Source organism: Stigmatopora nigra, chromosome 4 (assembly GCF_051989575.1).
Source record: "Stigmatopora nigra isolate UIUO_SnigA chromosome 4, RoL_Snig_1.1, whole genome shotgun sequence".
Taxonomy (NCBI): domain Eukaryota; kingdom Metazoa; phylum Chordata; class Actinopteri; order Syngnathiformes; family Syngnathidae; genus Stigmatopora; species Stigmatopora nigra.
Genome location: NC_135511.1, coordinates 4,417,646 through 4,440,397, shown reverse-complemented (window position 1 = coordinate 4,440,397; position 22,752 = coordinate 4,417,646). Strand labels below are relative to the sequence as shown.

Sequence of the window (22,752 nt, the reverse complement as noted above, 5' to 3'; positions counted from 1 at the left end):
TCAACTAAAATAAAGATGGCCAATTATTATCTCACTCCTACCCATGGTTATACACCTGTACAGTGCTACCTCTATTTATAAAATGTATTGGTTTCACAAGTGATGTCGTATCTTGGATTTTTTGTCAATAGAGAAGGACCAGAGATGGGAACCTCTGCTCTATACCCTTTAAAAGTATAACAATTTTGTAGGAATTAATTATGCAAATGTATGTATGTATGTATGCAAAAAAATGGAAGGAAATTATTTATTAAGCCATTAAAATGACTACAAAATGTACTTTTTCCAGTGGGGTGGAATTGTGAGTGGCAGTTTAGTAAACACAAACACACAACATAAAATTTTGTCCACATACTCATAAAAACTCCAGAAATAAGTCTGTGACGAACTAGCGTCGAAGGAAGACGAATCAAAAACTCACTGCAAGCCACAAATGCTCCATCATGGTTCCGGAAAAAGTTAAAAAGGTGCCTGAAAAATGGGTTTTCGGTAAGATGGTTGCACTCAAATTCAACTGGTGGTCTCTCCTCCCTTTCAGTCCGGGTTTGACGTCTGTCTGGTGCGTGCTGTTTTCTGATCGTACCTTACGTTGGTTCTGGCATCGTGCAAATGCAACTTCCTGCTAGCGAATGGGAGTCCAGCAAGGTGTTGGGAGATAGGAAAGCTACTCTACCATGACAATTATTTTAAAAAAAATAATAATAATAATGCAATATAGCATATATACAGTACACATAGTACAAGTGGGTATACATGATTTTGTTTTATGTTTGAAAAACATTCGTTTATTCATTCATCTTCAATATCGCTCATCCTCGATAGCTTCCGGGATTTGTTGGGGCCTAACCCAGTTGACTTTGGGCAAAACCTACACCATAGACTGGTCGTCAGTTGGCCGTATGTCACAGGGAGAGACAAACGACCATCCGCACTCACAATCATTCTGCCACTAGTAGGAACCGAGCTCATGCCTACCCGCACCAAAGTCAGCCGTATGCACCTCTACACCACAACATGGCTTTTTACAACAGCACAGACCTGCTTTAGTGCTAACCAGCCTTTTTCCAAACCTGCTTAAATTCAGAATTCTAAATATGGAAAAAAAAAACATCTTAAATGATGCGTAGCACTCAATAAGAAACAGTTTTTTTTTAATTGCACGTTAAAACATTGGCTTGATCATTCCAGATATACTAACCGTTACCACAGGTCCAGGGGTCACATATTGAAAAAATGTATCTTAATAAGTGGGCGGCTCTGGCAGCTGAATTGGTTAGCGTGTTGGCCTCACAGTGGGGGACCTGGATTTAAATCCAGGTCGGTCCACCTGCCTTGGTGGATTTTCTCCTCCCACGTTCCAAAGACATGCACGGTAGGCTGATTGGACACTCTAAATTGCCCCTAGGTATGGGTGTGAAGGTGAATGGTTGTTCGTCTCCTTGTGTCCCCCGATTGGTTGGCCACCAATTCAGGGTGTCCCCCGCCTCTGACCCAAAGTCACCTGGGATAGGCTCCACAACACCCCGCGACCCGAGTGAGGATAAAGCGGTTCAGAAAATGAGACGAGGTGTGATGTTAGTAAGATTTATTTTGGGAGTTGAGCTGTGAAACAAGACCCTACTGCCTTCCAAGTACGATTACTATACAGCTACATTTCATTGGGCATACTTCAGCATACAGTAATACCTTGACATATGAGTGTCCCAACATAAATAAATTCCGAGCAAATTTTTGCACTGAGATACAAGACAAATTTGAGATATGAGCATTCGAGTCGGTTCCTGATGTGGCCGCCAGGTGGCCGAGAATGCGAGAGGCTGCTTACGTGAACAGCATTGCTCTGTCTCGTCGGACCTCCATCACGTAGATATTTACGAACACCGGCCATGCAGTTCCCATTCTTTACCCGTTTTTGCGTTAATCAGTGCAGAATTAAGTGAAAAAACAATGCGTCCAAAGCAAGCCCTGAAGGGTAGTGAGAGTAAATTCTTGCATAACAATTGAAGGTCAGCACGTTTTAATGAACCTCTGGGCTGCTCTGGATAAATGTTTATTGATTCCTAACACAAGAAATGGAACGAGGTTATCATTTACTGGGATGCTTCAGCAAAAGGACACAAATTAGAAATGAGAATTCAGCTCTTCCTGTGCTCCACTGCGATGTAATTCGTCCGCTTTGGGAGAGTACTGTGCATCCTGGATGATGTTCACGGAGATGTGAGATTAGGCAATTGGCATTAGTCACTGCTCCCTTACATCTCAAGAGGGGCAATTTCCGGGGTCGTTCGATGTGAGCTGAGATGAAAGCGAGTTGTTATGTAAGAATCAGGAGAAATAGCACCTAGAGATTATTAATAAACTGGGGACATAGGGCCAGTAATCTGCAGCTCCATCTGGACTGCTGGAGGCCTTACGTAATGCTCATCAGTCTGTCAAGCCATTACAAAAGAAATACAAAATTAATCTTAGTTTTTTTTTGGTCATGTGTGCACCAAAAGGCCAATGTTCAATGGTTTTGCTGACACAAAGAAGTCTAAAATATGTGAGTCGATGTGATAGCTATACTATATGTTACCTTTCCTGTCTATGAATATTTGATAAGTGTAATAACATTTATAATCAAATTTTAAAATGAGGAACCTTATAGAAATGCCTGTTCTGATCCCATGAACAAAGTCATTCAAGTAATTTCAACTAAGCTCATGCAATGAAGTGATTACATTTCAAAATTGATGTCTCACTAGCTAAGGCTGTTACTTTTTCAACAGTCCAATGGTTGGATTTAAAAGGAACATCCCTGAAAGCTTCAGTATAAGGGCTAAGGCCTAAAAATAAAACATCAGATTTTTTTCCACCCAAATTAGTTTTTTGGATTTTTTTTCATTTTATTTTGTCCCTCCTTGCTAAAAAAAAAACACTCTTTTAGTGCCATTGATGGTGATAACACCCAATAATGTGCCTTTTGTTCAGTCTGCTGTGAATTGGAACCTATTCCAGGCAACTGTGGGCTATAGGTGGTGGTTGGTGGCTAGGGAATTGTCCATTGACCACATACTAGGGTCAATATAGGGCATCAGTCCCCAACCTTTTTCTCACCGCGGACCGATAAGGCTCTTACTATTTTCTACTTTCTGGTTAATAGGGAGGGTGTGGGGTGGGGTCGGTGAACGAGTGACACCCACGACAGCAAAAAAAACAAATAAAAATAAACAAGCATAATGGCATTTTTTTATTATTCTTATAATAACAACTTTTCTAATTTCAAGTAGGAGGGTGAGGTTCAAAACCTTAATATGTTTTACTCTGACGGACCGACACTAGGTCGCTCGTGGGACGATACTGGTCCATGAACCGGTGGTTAGGGACCACTAATATAGTGTTCAACCAGGCTAACATGCATGTTTTTGGTATGTGGGAGGAAACCGGGGAATCTGGAGAATATGCGGGAATTGGGAAAACAAGCAAACTACATGGTTAAGAAGTTGTACCATTAAAAACTTTTCCATTTAATTTAAGGGTGTTGTAGTTAGAAAGCACGGTGGTGTGTCGGACCCCCAATTCTGAGAACAAGGGTCCAATCCCGGGTTCTTCTTGTGCCTATGTGGGTTTTCTTTGGGTACTCTGATTTCCTCCTACAACCCAAAACATGCATGGAAGGCTGGTTGGTGTGAGTCTGAATGGTTGTTAGTCTCATTTTGTCTTGCGATTGGCTGGCAACCAATTAAAGGTGTCCCCCGCCTACTGCCCAAGGTTGAGTTGGATCAGCAGGACCCTTGTGAGGATAGGTGGAATTGAAAATGAATACTACAGTTGTACCTCTACTTACAAAATTAATTAGTGCCAGAACTGTTTTCTTTCGTTTAATTTCAAAAGTAAAGGCCACCTGCAGGCTAAAACTACAAAGTTCCGAATTCAGAGTTGTGAAATTCCTCACTGGAACGTTGAGTTGCACAAAGCGTGACTATGCTGCTCTCTAGTGGTCAATTAAATACAAAGCCAAACATGACTGGGACTTTCATGATCTATAAAGTTGACTGGTGGTCACCAATCAATTACAGTATATTTAACCTTTGAATTGAATTTTAAAATTGTGAAATGCTTTTATCTGCCTGTAAACCATCACAATTTGGTTCTATGAAATACACCATGTGTATAGAATAAAGTTTGAAATAATTGATGACATCCCCGGATCCAAACCTCATTGAGCAAGGGCCTTCTCTGTTGGCCTATGAAATATCTGAATCAAATATTAAATTTTGTCCATCAATACTTATTAAATAACTCCAAATTGTCTGTTAGCTTCCTTTCATTGATTTCCCCCCTGGTTGCACTGCTTCCAGATGTGTGTTTTTATATTGAAGTATTTAAACAATCACATTTCAGCCATTATTTGTTGCCAGGGTCAGAAATCTGCCTCAAGGCCTTTACAATCACTTCTGCGGGCTCTGCTACATTAAACAAGCGTTGATAAGACCTTTGCTTTAACCAATCAGAATTTGATTTGGTGACACCAAGGCCATCTCGCAGGCATAGGGAAATGTCATCACTTTCACCAACTATGATTGGCTAGTGAGTAGAGTAGGCGGACCAAAGCCAAAGTGAGCCAGCCAGAGATCGCAAACTCCACCCGCAATGGCTGACGGAGGAAAACAAATGGATTTGGTTGCAGATTTGCTCACAAAGCTTTCCAGAAAAAAATGGACACCATTAAGAAAGGGCGGTCAACTCCTAGCAACACTAATAAGCCTGTCACAGCCGGAAAAGGGTGTGTCCGCCACTTTCAGTGCGCTAACTATGAGAGCTACCAAGCTGTATTTGGAGCTAGCTGCACAAGCAAATATATTTTTGTGTTGATTTAAAGCCATTTTGAAGACTGACTATGCCAGAAATACGACAGGAAAGGCTCGACTTCCATCATTAGCTTCGATGGCGATAGAAAAGAAGGAAGAAAGAAAGGAGGATGGATATTGTGTAGGTAAAAAGTATTTAGGGTGAGTAAAATATGGCTATATTCCTAAATAATATCTTAATTATATGAGGTGATTATTGATTATTTTTAATGTGTCACAGCTGTAGATGCAGTAGCCACACAGTTTGAGGGTTGGATTGAAGGCGTCGCCAGAAAATGCACGGACCGCCACTGATATACTAGGGTTGGTTTCCTTTCCCGGGCCACAGAAAATGATGCAGCGGGCCAGATTTGGCCCCCGAGCCGACACTTTGAGACACGTGATATAGGCTGTCAATGAGGCGTTCAAGGACTTCTGCTGAGTCCCTGTGCCTGAGCTTGGCCCACAACCGGAAGTGGGTGGTGGCCCAGCGGTCACCCCACCAGCAGCGTCGACGTTGGTACCAGCTGGGATGAAGCTTGCCTCAGTGGGAGCGCAGGTCCTACTTCTCTGCGTCTAACATCGGCATCCAAACGCGTCCTCGTCGTCTCGCTTGGTGCACACGAGTCGACATGATGGAGGAAATCGACCGATTTCAAGTCCCCAATCCCGCGCAGGAGGTGGAGATGCAATCAGAGATGCAGCCGCTGGTATGTCAGCATGCCACCTTCTTTTCCACTGCTTGGATTTCTTCTAAAAAAGAGACCCTTAAATACATATTTACCCTCCGACTGCTAACGCGTTTGGCCTTGCTAGTCATACCAAAGACAAATTCACACTACGACGAGGTGTTGAGATCTTTGGAATTATCACATTATTTTATATGCCTTACACATATACAGTGAAGAGCGTGAACGAAATGTGGTGTTTTATGTTAATTTCGGGTCGCGGTGTGCTTCTACGTCAACTGTTGTGTGATGCCAGCTACATCCACATAACCACCGGCAAATTGCTACAGCCTCTAATTTCGTTGCTAGATTTTAGCTAAAAAATCTAATCATTTGAAAATAAAGATAACGATAATGATGATGATGATGATGAGCATCGGATTAAAGTGACCAATGGAAGCATAGAATGTATATAGTATAACGTTATCCTCTCCATTCATCCGGTAATACCAAAATGACACTTCACTTTACCAATTACATTAGATTATAACTTTATTTCATCTCGTATTTGGGAAATTTCCGTGGTTGCAGTAGCAAGACCGTAGCAAGCACAGACACAGAAGTCACTGTAGACCTAGAAAAAAAACTGGAGCACCACACAGGAAGTCCACAATGCTGCTGTCAATATACTGACATAATCAACTCAATAAAGATCTTTAATTTAAAAAAAAACCCTCATTTAGTGTTTCTCCAGTAGTGGTCATTATTTATTACAGAAGAAAAATAAATGTATCTTTGAATTAGCACACAATTAACAGTAAGTGACCCAGAAATGTCACCAAATTACCAGAAAAAAAACGGAGTGACCTGAAATCCGCCAAAATCAACAGGACATCAACATTAATTACCCATCCAATTCATTAAAATTGGAATGACCATCGAACAATGGTCATGTTTCAGTGTCATTGACTATACTAGATGTATTTTGCATTATTCACTCCTTCCATATAAAATGGATTGGATGTCAAGTCCTGTCGATGGCAAGCAAGTCGTCTCTCAAATTATTAATATATTTGCACCCATATCGCCAGGACCCAACCTCGTCCACGGCCTCGGAGACCGACTCAGATACGAGAGAGGGGGAACCCGTTACAATCAACTACAAGCCGCCCCCTCTGCAGATGAAAATAGGTGAGGATTGAAAGAATCTTTTTAAAGCATGAAAATGTTTTTCCAATGTCTGCTATTTTTGTCCTCCCATAAGCCCAGTACAATCTAATGACGTTTAATTGCTATAAACCAAGGAGTGGTCTACAGACATGTGATTTTTCAAGGCCGATGCCAATATCTAAAACATTTTTGGTCCGATTGCTGATATCTAAAGCTGGTATTTTTCTTAATAATAAACAGATTCAGTGAAGTGGATGTGGTTACAAAATATTGTACGGTGAAAATTATAAACCAAATGCATGTTTCAAAGGGAGCTTAACCCACTATTTAAAAAGAACTCGTTTGACATTTTCAAGTTTCTTAAATTGTCTTCCAAAAATAAACAAATAAAATGGTAATTTGAAAAATCTACTGCAAAAAAATGAAGATTAAAGCAGTTCTACATGTAATATCTCAGTTCTGTCATCAGTGGTTTCCATATTTTAGCTAACAGGTTAGCAAAAAGCCAGATGGTCCCATCAAATAAGCCACATGTGGCTCCGAGCCATAGGTTCCCTACCTCTGGTCTACAGGGATGTAACATTAGGACACCAGAGCAGAGACACTGGCTCTTGTAGTTGCCCGCACAGATGCCTCATCAAAATCTCAATATATCATCTTTTTCTTTTTGTTCATCGGCCAGTGGCCGATGTTGGGAAAAAGTCCATATATCAGCCCGAGATATTGGTCGAACTTAAATCTATAGTACATTTAAGAGTCTGTATAACACCTTGGACGAAATTGTACACTGAGTTGTCAATCTTTTTTTAATTTATTTAGGAATTCTTTTAAACATTCCCACTCACATAAGTTATTCTAAGCCTCCGGGAATTATTTCTGTAATGTGCAGCGTCACCAGAATAAAATAAGAATCATGAGTGCAGTCACATTTAATTGTATTCAGTCTATTCAGAATGTCAGAGCTATTGTCCGGTGCAGGCTTAATTATTCTGTGACCTTTGAAATGAAGTTATTGGAAAAAATGAAACGTCGTCAACATTTACCTCAAAAGTTCAGGGGAAGCATATCTGAGTCAGATTGGCATCACTATTACGCATAAATGTATCACCAAATTAAAAGTAACAAAATTATCTAATAAGTAAGTTTGCATATTCTCCCTGGGCTTTTGTGGCTTTTCACCAGGTACTCAGGTTTCCTCCAAACATTCAGTGTAGGCTACAAGTAGCTACAGGATGGTTGATGAGAAAAATTTCAACTTTATACTGACTTTTGGAAGCTCAAAAGTGTGCTACTTGCAAACCAAGTGCGCTGACTTTTATCACTTGTTCTTTTGAAAGCTGATGTCTTGTTTTTGTTGGGCAGAGAAACAGAGAGATCTGGGTAAGAAGGGCTCCTTGAAGAATGGCAGCAGTGTGGGCAGCCCAGTCAACAATCAGCCTAAAAAGAACAATGTCATGGCCAGAACACGGTGCGTACAATGACAGAGATTTTGAAATAGAGTTAAGAAGAAAGAAACAAACATTTCTCAACTTATTCACTTTCTTTGACTGCGAAACACGTACAATCAATGAATAACATTAATTATTAATATACTAATCATGGAGGTCACATCTTTTTGGCCAAAAAGGAAAATGACTGTCTAGATCAGGGGTAGGGAACTTTTTTGACAGAGAGCCTTAAACAATTCATATTTTTAAGTGTTATTCATTGATAGCCACACAAAGAATTTAAAGAAAACACACAGAAAATGTGTGCATATTTTTTAGTTTTTTCACTGCTTTTAAAGTACAAAAAGTGTGAATTATTTTGAAATAAATAATAGTGTGATTTTTGCAATGTTTTCTTAACATTTGCATAAAAATTGGGAATCTTCTTGATATCAAGTAAGAAAAAAAATTACAGGCTGTCCTCAAATGAGGAGAGTGGGTTAAAATGTGTCAATGAAATGTTCAATTAGGCTGCTGGCTGTGCACAGGTACTCAAGAGGCCTAAAAAAATGAAAAAAAAGTGACAGTGACTTCACTTGGATTGTGGTTCGGCTCAGTGTTGTCCTGCATCACAATTGCTCATTTTATCTGTGTTATACCCCTACATATAACCATGGTAAAATTATCAGTTTGTTCAATAAGATCTTCTTTGTCTACTGAACGTTAGTCTGGAACTAGAGTTGACGTCGCATCAGCACCCCCGTTTTTTATGGAGTTAGAGTGATAGTTTAAATTTGATACAATGATCATATCACACGTGACTTACTGCCTAACAACATGGTCATCGGCCTGCAAAACAACACTAAAACCATTCATTCATTCACTCCAACCCCCTGCGATCTTTGTCCAGGGATGTGCTTTATTAAACAATAGTCTTATTAGCGCTCATTTCAAGCAATTACCAATTTGGTATTTTATCCTACAGTTGACGAGCACAATAATTGAATGCCGCCTCACCGTGCATTTTTTTTTCTTGTTTTTGGTACACACAACAAACCAGGTCCAGATGAGGTAAGGTGTCAGGATAATTTATAGGCTTCAAGCAAATCCAACATGTATTTCGTAGGCCAGCTGTAAGATTTTCTACTTGATGCTTTGACTCACTGGAATCAGTCAAAACAGTTGTATTAGTGAGGCATCATCATTCTGGATTAGCTGGAGGATTCAGATTTTCTTTCTTTAGATATGCCTTTGCAATAATAATATGTCCAACTTGAACCCCTCGTGCAGGTCAATTCTCATCTTCCAGGAATATGTTTGAGTTGTACAATAGATGCTATCTCCCATCCATTATGTTGGTCTGTCACATGGACTCTTAACAGAAAGACTTTCATTGATTGAGGCTTTCCGAGACACTGCCATATATCTTCTCGCTCACCAATCATTTGGATGTTTACGTGGTGTTCCTCTTCTTCTATTTCTTTCATATCCTGTTTTAGACCACTCACTTTATCTCTACTAATGTTCTTCCTGCACAGATTGGTGGTGCCAAACAAAGGCTATTCCTCGTTAGACCAGAGTCCTGATGAGAAGCCCTTGGTTGCATTAGACACAGATAGGTAAGCTTCACGAACATGTCTCACGTTTGCGAATAGAAGTCACGCTTTACATTTGTTGCTTTTGTTCAGTGATGATGACTTCGACATGTCAAGATACTCGTCGTCAGGATACTCCTCTGCCGAGGTGAGTTCCTGGCTTGCAACGAAACTCCGTTAGTCTCTGAAAGTAGGTGGTCTCGGTTTCAGCGTTGCTTAATAGCTGACTGAAAGTGAGGCATTTTTCAAGAAAATAATTTTTCCTGGAAGAATGATGATGCTCAGTTATTGTGCACATTTCAGAAGGTAATTTGCTTTACTCAGAAGTCCCTGAGAAATGAACATGGTTACTGCTGTCTTTGATTCATAGTTAAAGATTGTATTTAGTTTCAATAATTTATTTCAAAACCCCAATATTAAACCCTTACTCACTTACTGTAGTTTGTAACACCAATTTGAAACCCTAACGCTAATTTGTAACTCTTGTTACCTTTATTTTTATTGTAATTGTAGTTTGAAACCCTTATTTGGTACCCCAACTCTAATTTGAAACCCTACTTTGAAACTCAACCTAAATGTTCCTCACTGTAATCGATTAGTTTTGGATTAATTGTGGCAGCCCTATTATACACTCATAAACTGAAATTCATTTGAAATGTTACCATTGTAAAAACTGCCACTGGAGTTTAGGAAAACAGCTATTTGTTTGTAGGCACAGGTGATTACGAGCCTCTCTCTAATCAATCCAATTTCATTTTGTATACCACAAAACGTGCCTGCTCATCTTTTCTCTTCTAGCAAATCAACCAAGATCTCAACATCCAGCTGTTGAAGGATGGTTACCGCTTGGATGAGATACCGGACGATGAGGATCTGGATTTGATCCCACCCAAGTCAGTCAACCCCACCTGCATTTGTTGCCAGGCCTCGCCATCCACCACCTGTCAAATCCAATAACCACCCCTTTAACACCAATGTTCTTCTAATCACTTTTCTTTGTTATTAAGAGTGAGAACATTCAGTTCAAGCTAAAATGTATTAGAATAGAAATGACCCATTCAGTCATTTATATCAAAAGTATGAGATGGGATAAGGTGAAAATAGGAAATATCCCTAACTTTTTATGAGTATACAGTTGTGGTCAAACTTTTACATACACTTGTGAAGAACATAATGTCATGGCTCTCTTGAGTTTCCAGTGTCTCTGATTTTTCTCTCATAGAGTGATTGGAACAGATACTTTTTTTGTCACAAAAAACATTCATGAAGTTTGGTTCTTTTATGACATTATTATGGGTGAACAGAAAAAAGTGATCAACTCTGCTGGGTCAAAAATATACCCAATCTTCAGGCTGATGACTTTAGGGTACCATGAAGAATCTGAAGGTAATCCTCCCTCTTCATTATCCCATTTACTCTCTGTAAAGCACCAGTTCCATTGGCAGCAAAACAGCCCCACAACAGATTACTACCACCACCATGCTTGACGGTAGGCATGGTGTACTTGGGATTCTCCTCCAAACATATTGCTTGGCATTGTGACTGAACAGCTCAATTTTTGTTTTGTCTGGCCACAAAACTTTCCTCCAGGAGGTCTTATTGTCCATGTGATCAGTAGCAAACTTCAGTCGAACCTTAATGTGCCGCTTTTGGAGCAAGGATCCATGCTGAGCTCCTTTGACTTTCCCATTGTAGCGTTTGTGGGCATTTGCATCCAATGAGCCCCATTTAAATGGCTTCAGAGAAGTCACCAGCTGTAGTGGCTCATAATCACTCACAAGAAGTTAAGAGGCCATGCTATAAAGCTCATTTCACTGACAACTTTCCAAGTCACCAAAATTGCTAATTTATGTTGCTGTATGTATATTTTTGACCCAGCAGATTTTATCACTTTTTTTATGTTAACCCATAATTAATCATTAAAGAACCAAACTTCATGAATGTTTTTTGTGACAAAAAAAGTATCTGTTCCAATCACTCAAAATCAGAGTTGTAGAAATAACTGGAAAATCGAGAGCCATGACATTGTTCTTGACAAGTGTATGTAAACTTTTGACCACAACTGTACGTATAATATATATGAATGCTGGTGTTTTCCTCCTGTGGTAGGACATTTGCTTCTCCTCTACGTGTCAAATGATGCTATTGCTGACTCAGTTTACCTGAAATCTAGTTTACAATTTGAACTACTGTTATTTTTATCAAGACTTTAACCCTTTCACGCATGAATTATCTTTATTTTTACACCCATTTTTAAAACCACTTATTTAAATCATTGGCTGCCATTAGACGTCCAATTCAATTTGACTAGGAGGGGCGAACAAATTGTTCATTCGCCCGCACAGTCAAAATTTTGAAATCTAGTCCTCAATGGCTCTGAAAGATGAGCATTTGTAGCCAGTCAACTCAATCTAATCGAATTGGAAGTTTATTGCCATCAGTGAAATGCAATGAGCTGTGGTGTTACTTGGCGGCACATAAACAGTGTGTAATTGTTTGTTTTGCTTAAATTTATGTGAATTTTTAAATTTATTTATTGAAAAAGGATTGGTACTTCGAAAATGATAATATACTATCAATTGCTAACTTTTTTTTAGATTATCAAGAAATAAACATTTGCCCTACAGAGTATTAAAGGTCTGATAACAATAAATTGACAAAAATAGTTGACTGCGTTATTAAGGGTTAAACTCTTGAATAGTTAGTTGTCAACTGGATTGACCCGTATTTCTGAAGGGGTTAATATTTGTTTGGTTGTTGTGTGTTGAAAAACTATAGACTGCAGTGTTGGGGCTCCAAACTGCAACATTGTACTGTACAAGGTTGCCATGTAGCATGACAGGACTAAATAAGTGAAAAAAGGGAATTAGGGGGAAAAAAAGGAGTATTTGCACAGTTCATTTCCAACCTATTCCCAATGTGTTGGATTATTTCAATTTGCACAATATATTTTCACCCTTTTGAGCCTTTTTCTTGCACACATAAGTGGTATATTTTCTGCTGAAATGTTTACAATTTCTAAAATAATTATTGTACATGAAGGGTTGCGGCCAAAGGACACATTTATTCTCACTATATATTTTATAGCTCCCTTCATCAGACAAGAAAATGATTTGACTTCAGTTTTTGCACACACATGCATGTATCATACATTCTGTAAATCCCATGCCATTATTGTGGATAGTTATTGGAAAAATTTGGGACTCGCAGCTTCACTTGTACAAGCTCTCATGAATTAACAGATTTGCAGATAGAGTTGCCTTAAGTACAAAAAAAGTTAAGAAAATGTGGGTATTTGTTATGATATTTCAAAGAAAATCTTATAACTTGATTTTATTTTTGTACCTTAGGCCATTTGTTTATCCATTTTATGCCGTGAACACTTACATGATGGAATTTAACATTATTGTTATTTGTGCTGGATGAAAAATAAACACAACTAATGTAATTTTAGCGCTTTGCTTCTGCCCTGGGGGAAAAAACATCAGTAAACACTAAAGTAATTAACTTATGTATATGTACGTACGTCTAAGTGTATGTATGTATACATACACATGCCTATGTATATGCCTATGTATATGCCTATGTATATGCCTATGTATATGCATATGTATATGCATATGTATATGCATATGTATATGCATATGTATATGCATATGTATATGCATATGTATATGCATATGTATATGCATATGTATATGCATATGTATATGCATATGTATATGCATATGTATATGCATATGTATATGCATATGTATATGCATATGTATATGCATATGTATATGCATATGTATATGCATATGTATATGTATATGCATATGTATATGCATATGTATATGCATATGTATATGCATATGTATATGCATATACATGTAAATGCATATGTATACGCATATGCATATACATGTAAATGCATATGTATACGCATATGCATATACATGTAAATGCATATGTATATGCATATGTATATGCATATACATATGCATATACATATGCATAGGCATATGCATATACATATGCATAGGCATATACATAGGCATATACATAGGCATATACATAAGCATATACATAGGCATATGCCTATACATATGCATATGCATATATACGTACATACACAAGAAGATATGTATCCAATCAAGCATGTATAAGAGCAGTCTTAGAACGATTTTAGTGTTAAGCATCAGATAGGACAATGTTTTGAATGCATTAGTCTTCATTGACTTTAATTAGAGTAGCAACATAAGGCTTTCAACTTGAAAGTCATCAACAATAAATCACAGATGTCACAACAAAAGAAAAAAAACAATTAGTGGCTCATGTTGAGAAGTAAAACCCCATATAGTCATAGGCTGCCATTAACAGTAATATATGTCCAATACCTTTTGACTGTGAGGGCTGGCAGAATTAAGATAAAACCATTACAACAATGAAAACACAGTGTACAGAACAAATACAAAATTATGAATTAAATCAGAATTCCCAGTGAGACAGTGATATGTTGTGCTTCAACCTCACCCACCACCAAGAGGTGTGAAAAGATCATTGTAATCCCTGACAAAAATTCAATATGGCACAATAGGGGGAAAAAGTGTGCATCAGCTTGTTCTGACAAGTCACTTAGTATCAGTAAGAAGATGATAATGATAATCCATTCGGGCAATGGCGAGTAATGGGGAAAACAACTCCAAGAAGGCACAAACATCATGTGAAGAAAACAATTTGCGGGATGCACAAAATGCATCATAATTTGTAGAATGATGCTTATCAATGTACTTTCTTCAAATGAAGTAACTTTGTAATTATTTAAATTCTAATCTAGATAATACTCTATTTTTCCACTAATGCTATGCATCAATTATCCCTCTATGTACATAGTAATACTGTTTTACTGTCTGTGTTATATTTGAATATTTATTCCCTATCTCTGAAGATAGCTTGAACTCCAATTCCTTTCTTGGCACAACACCCGAGATTGGTCGCCAGCTGTGTTTTGGCTCTGCGAGTGGTAAACCAGAGTACCCGGTAAACTCCCGCACAAGCATGTGGAGGATATGCAAATTCTACAAATGATTCGACAGTGTCATATCCGTAGAAAAAAAAACGCTGGCGCTAAAAAAATGATTAAAAATAATCCCAGCTGACAGAAAAATTTGAATAAATATCTGTCACATTGGTAACGAACGGATGCTTGGCACGGAAAAACCCTCTGTGACAGCAGAGGGCAGCACCCGAGTGGGTGTGTCCACGGGTCTCTATTTAGACTGCCTGAGGGCTTCGGTCTCCAGAGTCGGAAGAGGACACGGAAACGGAGCAGCGGCGCCTCTTGGCGGCGGTGCCGACGCTCTGCAGCATGCTGGGATGGAACCCGGCGTGGCGGCGGGCGTGCTTGGTCAGGTGATCGCTCCTCATGAAGCACTTGTCGCAGAGCGGGCACGTGAAGCGTTTCTCTCCCGTATGTGTGCGGTAATGGCGGGTGAGCTCATCCGACCGTGAGAACTTCTTGCCACAGGCCGGCCAGGTGCATTCGAACGGACGCTCGCCTGTGGAACAACCAGATGTGAATGGACAGCTGTAAAAACTGACGGCTCAAGGTGGATAGAAAGACTGAAAGATCCAAAGATCAACAGATAGAAAGTCTGACTATGGCACATAGTAAGAATTAACACATTTATGACAACATACTGGCAGCTGTCCTTACCCCATACCTGTCAACTTATACGTTTTTACCGTATTTTATACGATTTTTGGATCATTTCAAATTGTGTTCACCGTATAACAACTATTATACGGGATTGTATTATACGTACATATTTTTTTAAAACCGATCTTGTTTTACCTTTATCGGCTCTAATCCGGATCGCATCCAGGGTACACCCTAAATCGGTGGCCACCCAATTGCAGGGCAAAAGGAGGGAGGAACATTCACGCTGACACCTAGAGACAATTTAGGCCTTTGGGACCGATGCAGCAAACCACTCAGGTGGAATTAGCTCCAGCACCCCCCGCGACCCTAATGAGAATAAAGTGGTTCAGAAAATGAGGTGAGACGAGATGAAGACTCCCATTGAAAAATACAGATGCCCAATTAATTTAAACTGGGGAAAATGGCTGCTGAATTCTCATCTTTTAGGGCCATTTGACATCGCTGGACATCCAATCCATTTTGACTGGGGACGTCTAGCACATATAAGAGGCAGTTAAAGTCAAACGAGTTCCTTCTAAAGTGTTAAATCAAAACTTTTCATCTTTTTTTTTTTGCAACCCGAGGGTGAACTATGCACCTGGATGTTATATAGTGGGTTGATTGGCAACAGGATTAAATAAAATTTCTGAAATGATTGATTTTTGGAATGATTGATTAAGTTATATATTTTCAACACTGCTCTCTATATAGTGAAGAAATGGAGACAATTGTGTATGTCCTGCTGTATAGTGTTAATATAGTTTCAGTCTAACTACTAGAACTTTTTAAACAGTTTTGTTTCCCGAAAAAGCAATTTTAAAAAAACATGAGGCAATTGTCAGGAAAAGTACAAACTGTTCGATCTTTGTCAGTGAAAAAACAAAATTTGTGGGAGGTGTGTGCCCGCACGTGTTTCGTAGGAACAAAATCCATAACACGTTGATTGAGCAAAACTGAGTCATTACAACAGCCACAATGAGTTAAAAAAAAACTGCTTCTTCCACCACCATGTGCACCACTCGACCACGTGTTTCCTCTTGTTTACAAGCAGCCGTTTATGGGGGTGGTGCTGATGATGTAGAAGGAAGTAGCGGATAGCAGGGGCGGGCCGCTGGGGCTTGTTATCCCTCCAGCATGTGTGCGTTCGGCGCTGGGACAACCGTGTCGCAGTGACCTGCTGCCACGTTCGTGTTTACTGCTTTTCTTCTTATCGCCTCGCGCTGCACACTCTAGCTGGCAAGGTTGAGTTAAGTGCCATTGACGCTGATAGACGTCCACTTCATTTGAGCAGTGAATCCACTCATTGGCTACTTTTGACGCCGATAGAAATCCAATCCATAATGACTGTGTAAATCAGGGGTGGGCAAACCGGTCCTCGATGGGTTGGAATAAAAACCCGCACCCACTGCGGCCCTTTGTGGAATAGTTTGCCCACCCCTGTTGTAAATGGATTGGACGTGTAGCGCCCTCAATGGCACTGAAACACCAGCTTTGTCTTCCAAGTTTAAATGAATTGTACGTCTATTGCCATGAATGCAAAGCATGAGTTAAATACTATGAAAAATTTAAAATAAACTTTAAAGTGTTACTGTATTTGATTTTTTTCTCATCTCATCCCATTTTCTGAACCGCTTTATCCTCACTAGGGTGACGGCGGGTGCTGGAGCCCGGCTGACTTCGGGCCAGCCAATCGCAGGGCACAAGGAAACAAACAACCATTAGCACTCACACTCATACCTAGGGGTAATTTAGAGTGTCCAATCAGTCTACCGTGCATGTCTTTGGAATGCATGAGGAAACCAGAGTACCTGGAGAATACCCACCCAGGCTCGGGCAGAACATGCCAACTCCACACAGAAAGGTCCAAACCTGGATTTGAACCCAAACCCCTCCACTGTGAGGCCGCATGGGCCGCCCTGATTTTATTATATTGTTGGTAATTTACTTTTCATTGAAATTGTATCAATGAAATACTGTTTAGAATTATAATTTCTATACATTCCTTTATTCTTCCGTCTATCCTTACGATCCCGGTGGCTCTTTCTTTGACTCTCACAGTTTAAAGTGTTTCCTGTGTGTCTAACTTGTTTGCCACCCCCAGTCTAGAGTCTAGACAACTGGTAAAAAAAAAATGGGGGAAAAAAAACAGCGGAGGGCCCTCCTGCGCCCCCAAATAGTTAGGGCCCTGGGCAGTTGCCTATATTTCACTTTGCAAAAACCGCCCGAGTGGGCGATACACTTATACAATAATAATTTAAAAAAAATAGGATGTTAAAGACTCATATTTCAGTTAATTATAAGTCCAACAATTGTCACTTGCCCTATAACGCGTTCAATTCTTATTAATATTAAGTCATCCATCTAAGGGCAGCCAATGAGCTCAGTGGTATCAAGAGAAACGCCCATTACACACGACACACCTCCTTGCTGGTTTGACACGATAATTCCTATTATTAGTTATCGATCCGCCTTCTCACTCAGCATCACGACACGCACCCACGAGCCTTTCTTTATATCGTGATCCAATGACGCAATAACTTGATTAAAAAAAACCTATTTTAGCTGCGACGTCGACAGAAAACGTCACGAAAAAGTGGTTCTGTTAAAAATAGTTCCCTAATAAATGAATACAAACCAGGCATGGGAGTTTAACTTACCAGTATGTACCCTTAAGTGGGCCTTAAGGTGGGACGACTTTCCGTACATCTTGCCACAACCACTAAAGGGGCAGCGGTGCCTTTTCTCCGAGGGCTCATGCGGTTCATCCGTCCTCCTCTTACTCTCGGCTGGCTTCTCCTCCTCCTGCACGGCCGCGGGCCGGCATTTGTTTAAGTCCAAAAGAATCATAGCCACCATCAGCAAAGTTCGGTGCTCCTGGTTCTCTTTCAGGGGGTCGTCCATCCGGACAGGGGTCGCAGACGCCTCGGACATGACTGATGAAGGAAGTGTGTCAAAAAGCAAAAGAAGCGAGATCCTCCTCACACGTGTCGGCGTCAATGTGACTGTCCCACCAAGAATGGCCCGTTCCAACTAAATACAATAAAATGAGGCAGATGCGGCAATTATGGGGTTCTTCCTAAATCTTCGTCTGCTTCCAGGTTTTGGGAGGTTTAGAAATCCCAGCGTCTCTTCTAACTTGACTGTTGTTCCACACGCGTCTTGGCTTTTTTTTCTTGCTTTGCCGCTGCTGTGTCCTCGTACTCCCGAGAAACAATTTCGCGGAATCCCACGGCGTCATCGTGGAGGCGGACGCCCATTGGCCCACGGGAAACGTGAGTCGTTGTTTTAGGGAATTGCCAATTCACGGAAGTCCTCGACCCGGGTGCGTCAGCCAATCATAAGGCGAGATGGGCATATAGGGGGTGGACCGTAACCGTGTTGCTTTCAATGACGAGTATTGACTGGGGAAAAAGTAGCGTCGACATTAAAAAGTGGGAGTAAACGTTACAAGGATTTCAATTTTACTGATAAAAGTACACATTTTTTAAAACAATAAAAGACATCTGTAAAGGTAGTTGTGGTATGGTTTGATGTTTTAACTAGCATTGTGGTTATTGCTAAAAGTGGGAGTAAACGTTTCAAAGATTTCAAGGTAACTGATAAAACTACACATTTTAAAAACAATAAAACATCTGTAAAGGCAGTAGTGATATGGTTTGATGTTTTAACTAGCATTCTGGATATTGCTAAGAGATACTTCCAAGCATTATCATTATATTATTAATTACTGTAGTAATGCATTAGCAATTGACCCCCATAAACCTTTTAAAAAACGGCTTATCTTTGTCAGGGTCAAGGGGTGCTGGAGCAGAACCCAGCTGACTTCATCCCTAAACACCAAGCCAGTGGTGTCCTAACTATTAGTCACAGTGCCACTGTGGGTGTTTTTATTCCAACCATTTCAGCAGAGCCACCGGATGCAGCAGTGGTTCTTTCGCCGGACTTTGGAGTGGGTAGTCTGGGTCCGATTCCCATTCGGTGGATGTATAAATGGTTGTCTATCTCTCTGTGTGCCCTACTGGCAACAGGTCTAGGGTATAGTCTGCCTTTCACCGAAGACAATTGGGTTGGGTTCCAGCAACCCCAGCAAACCTTTTGCGGATGGGCGGTATGGAAGATGAATGAATGATTCTGCAGAGACCAAGGTTTCTTCTGAAACCAGCAGCACTTGACGGCAATCGACTGATTACACTTTTGAAACACCAGATTGGTAAAAATGTATCCTCTTCTTTGGTTGAAATGAAAACCTGCACCCACTTTGGACACCCGTACACTTCATCATCAGTTCATTCCACCTCTTTGAAGCTTGCATGTTCTTCCTGTCTGCGTGGGTCTTCTTCGGGTACTCTGGTTTCCTCCTACATTCCAAAAACATGCATAGTAGGGTCACTGGACACTGTAAATTGCTCTGTGATCGGATGGCCATCGATTCAGGGCGGCCCAAAGTCAGTTGGGATGGGCTCCAGCACCCCCTGCAACCCTTGTTAGGATAAACCAGTTCTGAAAATAAATGAATCTTGCTTACTGACAGTAAAGGAATTCTGATTCAACTACCAGCTTGTGAAATTGTCAGGACCCCAAAAATTGCATCTTAGGTCTTCCTATGATGTCTTGTGTTGAATAAACCAACATTATAGCAATATCTGGCTGATGTGTTCCTGATGCGTATACATGGATCAACACAGGCTCCCTGTTCTTTCATTGGTTTGTGATAAGCAGCTATAGCGAAGCTCAGAAGAGCAATGGATGACGTGTAATTGTGTGATAGGAAACAGTAGCTCCGTGTTTTGATTCTTCTTAATGTAATCCCAGCCACCTGCTGCGACTTGTAGTGACCAAGTCTCAGAGTAGTCTTGCACAAGGAAGGTGCCCATCCTAAATTAGCTCCTCTGTCCAACATGCCATGACTTGACACTGTATATGAAGTCTCGAAGTCAGGCGGACAGCGGGTAATTTTGCTTACTTGTTTTTTTTGTGTATGTCTGGATGAACTTTGCTCTAATGATCGTTCAACTAATATCCATTATTCCTCCAAGTCCTAACAAATCATCAGATAGCATTTATGTGACAAGACAATATGCAGAATTGAGCCACAAATCTCCAATATAATTAAATAGTATATATATATATATATATATATATATATATATATATATATATATATATATATATATATATATATATATATATATATATATATATATATATATATATATATATATATATATATATATATATATATATATATATATATATATATATATATATATATATATATATATATATATATATATATATATATATATATATATATATATATATATATATATATATATATATATATATATATATATATATATATATATATATATACATATATACATATACATAAATATAAAATGGGATTGTCGGATACACGCTCGATGCACAGTATTTCATTCATTTTCTGAACCGCTGTATTCTCACTAGGGTAGCGGGGGGTGCTGGAGCCTATCCGAGCTGACTTCAGGCCAGAGGCGGGGGACACCCTGAACTGGTGGCCAGCCGATTGCGGGGTACTAGGAGACAAACAACGATTCACGCTCACACTAATACCTAGGGGCAATTTAGAGAGTCCAATCAGCCAACCTACCATGAATGTTTTTTGGAAGGTGGGAGGAAACCAGAGTACCCGGAGAAAACCAACACAGGACAACTCCACTCATGGATCGACCTGGATTTCAAACAAGGAGCCTAATGCTGTGAGGCCGACGTGCTAACCACTTAAGACTCCGGGTTGCCCCATAAGTATTGCAGTTTTGGAAAAATGTGAACGTAATGGCACATGCTTGCAAAGTTTGAGCTGTTCCTGGACAAGTGTACTCTGAGTTATTGGCCTAAACATTTGGTTTAATATCCAATAAAGTATTATAGTTTTATTAGTAACAGCCCATCTATCTGGTAAATGCTTTTATTTTAAAATTTGACTAAAATTATTTTTCCTTTGCTTATTTACAAAACTAGAGCTAACTAATTAAATAGATTCTACCCTTGAGACAAAGCTAATATTGATCTGTAAACGGAGCCAATCACTGCCATGGTCGTTTAATACCTAATATTGATAATTATTTAGAAGAAAGTGTAAAAAATGAAGGTTTATTGTTCAGTAATTGTAAGCCCAAATGTCACAGAGTTGGTCTCGTGAATATAAAGGTTTAAGTATATTCATGTTGCAAAATGGTAACACGTGTCCGCTGCATCTGTGCGGATGGTTTATGACGGACAATACATACATTCAAGGTCTCATATAATATACACTAAAGCCTGCAAAAGGGTGGGGGAGGAACGCTTGCACCGCAACATAGTGCAAGTGGGTGGTTCTTTTGTGGGGCAAAATTCCTCGAAAACTCTTTGGAGGTGAAGGGGGGTTGTGTGTGTCTAATGGATCTCTAAGCTTCTTGACTGAGCGAAAAACTTCACTTTTAATAAATTCAAAACAAAGAAATGGAAAAACAGAAAGTCCAGTTGTAGCTGAGCCTGCCTTATTGTCACTTGTAACCCAAACTGTGTGCACACACGTTACTCCATTGACAAAGTCTCTCTCTCAAGCCCAGCCTACTTTCCTTGTGGCCTCACACTTCTAGGAATTATGATATGGAACTTGAGTCTTCCTGACACTCCTTTTCCAAGGCTATAAACATTTCCTTGGAGGGTAAGCAGAAGGGGTGCTCTAACCCATATATACATTTATATATATTTATGTATATATATATATATATATATATATATATATATATATATATATATATATATATATATATATATATATATATATATATATATATATATATATATATATATATATATATATATATATATATATATATATATATATATATATATATATATATATATATATATATATATATATATATATATATATATATATATATATATATATATATATATATATATATATATATATATATATATATATATATATATATATATATATATATATATATATATATATATATATATATATATATATATATATATATATATATATATATATATATATATATATATATATATATATATATATATATATATATATATATATATATATATATATATATATATATATATATATATATATATATATATATATATATATATATATATATATATATATATATATTGTATTTAGTTTTATTTATGTTTAATTTGGCGTGTGAGTCGCACATGTGGGTCAGCAAGACGTATCATCATCAGGTTGTTTACAAATAGGCAGCGGCTGCTGCAATGAAGAGGAATGTGTTTGTGTGTGTGTGTTGGAGGGGGGGGGGGGGGGGTGACTTATGTTCTCCCCCATGAATGGCCAGTGGGTCACACACACAG

At 39.0% G+C, this 22,752-nt stretch overlaps 2 protein-coding genes across 2 annotated transcripts; one reads left to right on the top strand and one right to left on the bottom strand.

The window, feature by feature from the left end:
* Positions 1-5,230: 5,230 nt before the first annotated feature.
* On the top strand, positions 5,231-13,137 carry fam219ab (family with sequence similarity 219 member Ab). The gene is made up of 6 exons (XM_077715876.1): positions 5,231-5,539; positions 6,589-6,688; positions 8,030-8,135; positions 9,633-9,713; positions 9,783-9,837; positions 10,488-13,137. Exons 1-6 carry the CDS (start codon positions 5,462-5,464, stop codon positions 10,644-10,646), a joined length of 579 nt encoding a protein of 192 aa, XP_077572002.1. The 5' UTR covers positions 5,231-5,461; the 3' UTR covers positions 10,647-13,137.
* A 722-nt stretch (positions 13,138-13,859) lies between these two features.
* Positions 13,860-18,657, bottom strand: klf9 (Kruppel like factor 9). Its single transcript, XM_077716089.1, has 2 exons — positions 18,030-18,657; positions 13,860-15,229 (listed from the first exon to the last, which is right to left on the bottom strand). The coding sequence occupies exons 1-2, from the start codon at positions 18,301-18,303 to the stop codon at positions 14,946-14,948; spliced, it is 558 nt and encodes a 185-aa protein (XP_077572215.1). The 5' UTR covers positions 18,304-18,657; the 3' UTR covers positions 13,860-14,945.
* Positions 18,658-22,752: the final 4,095 nt, after the last annotated feature.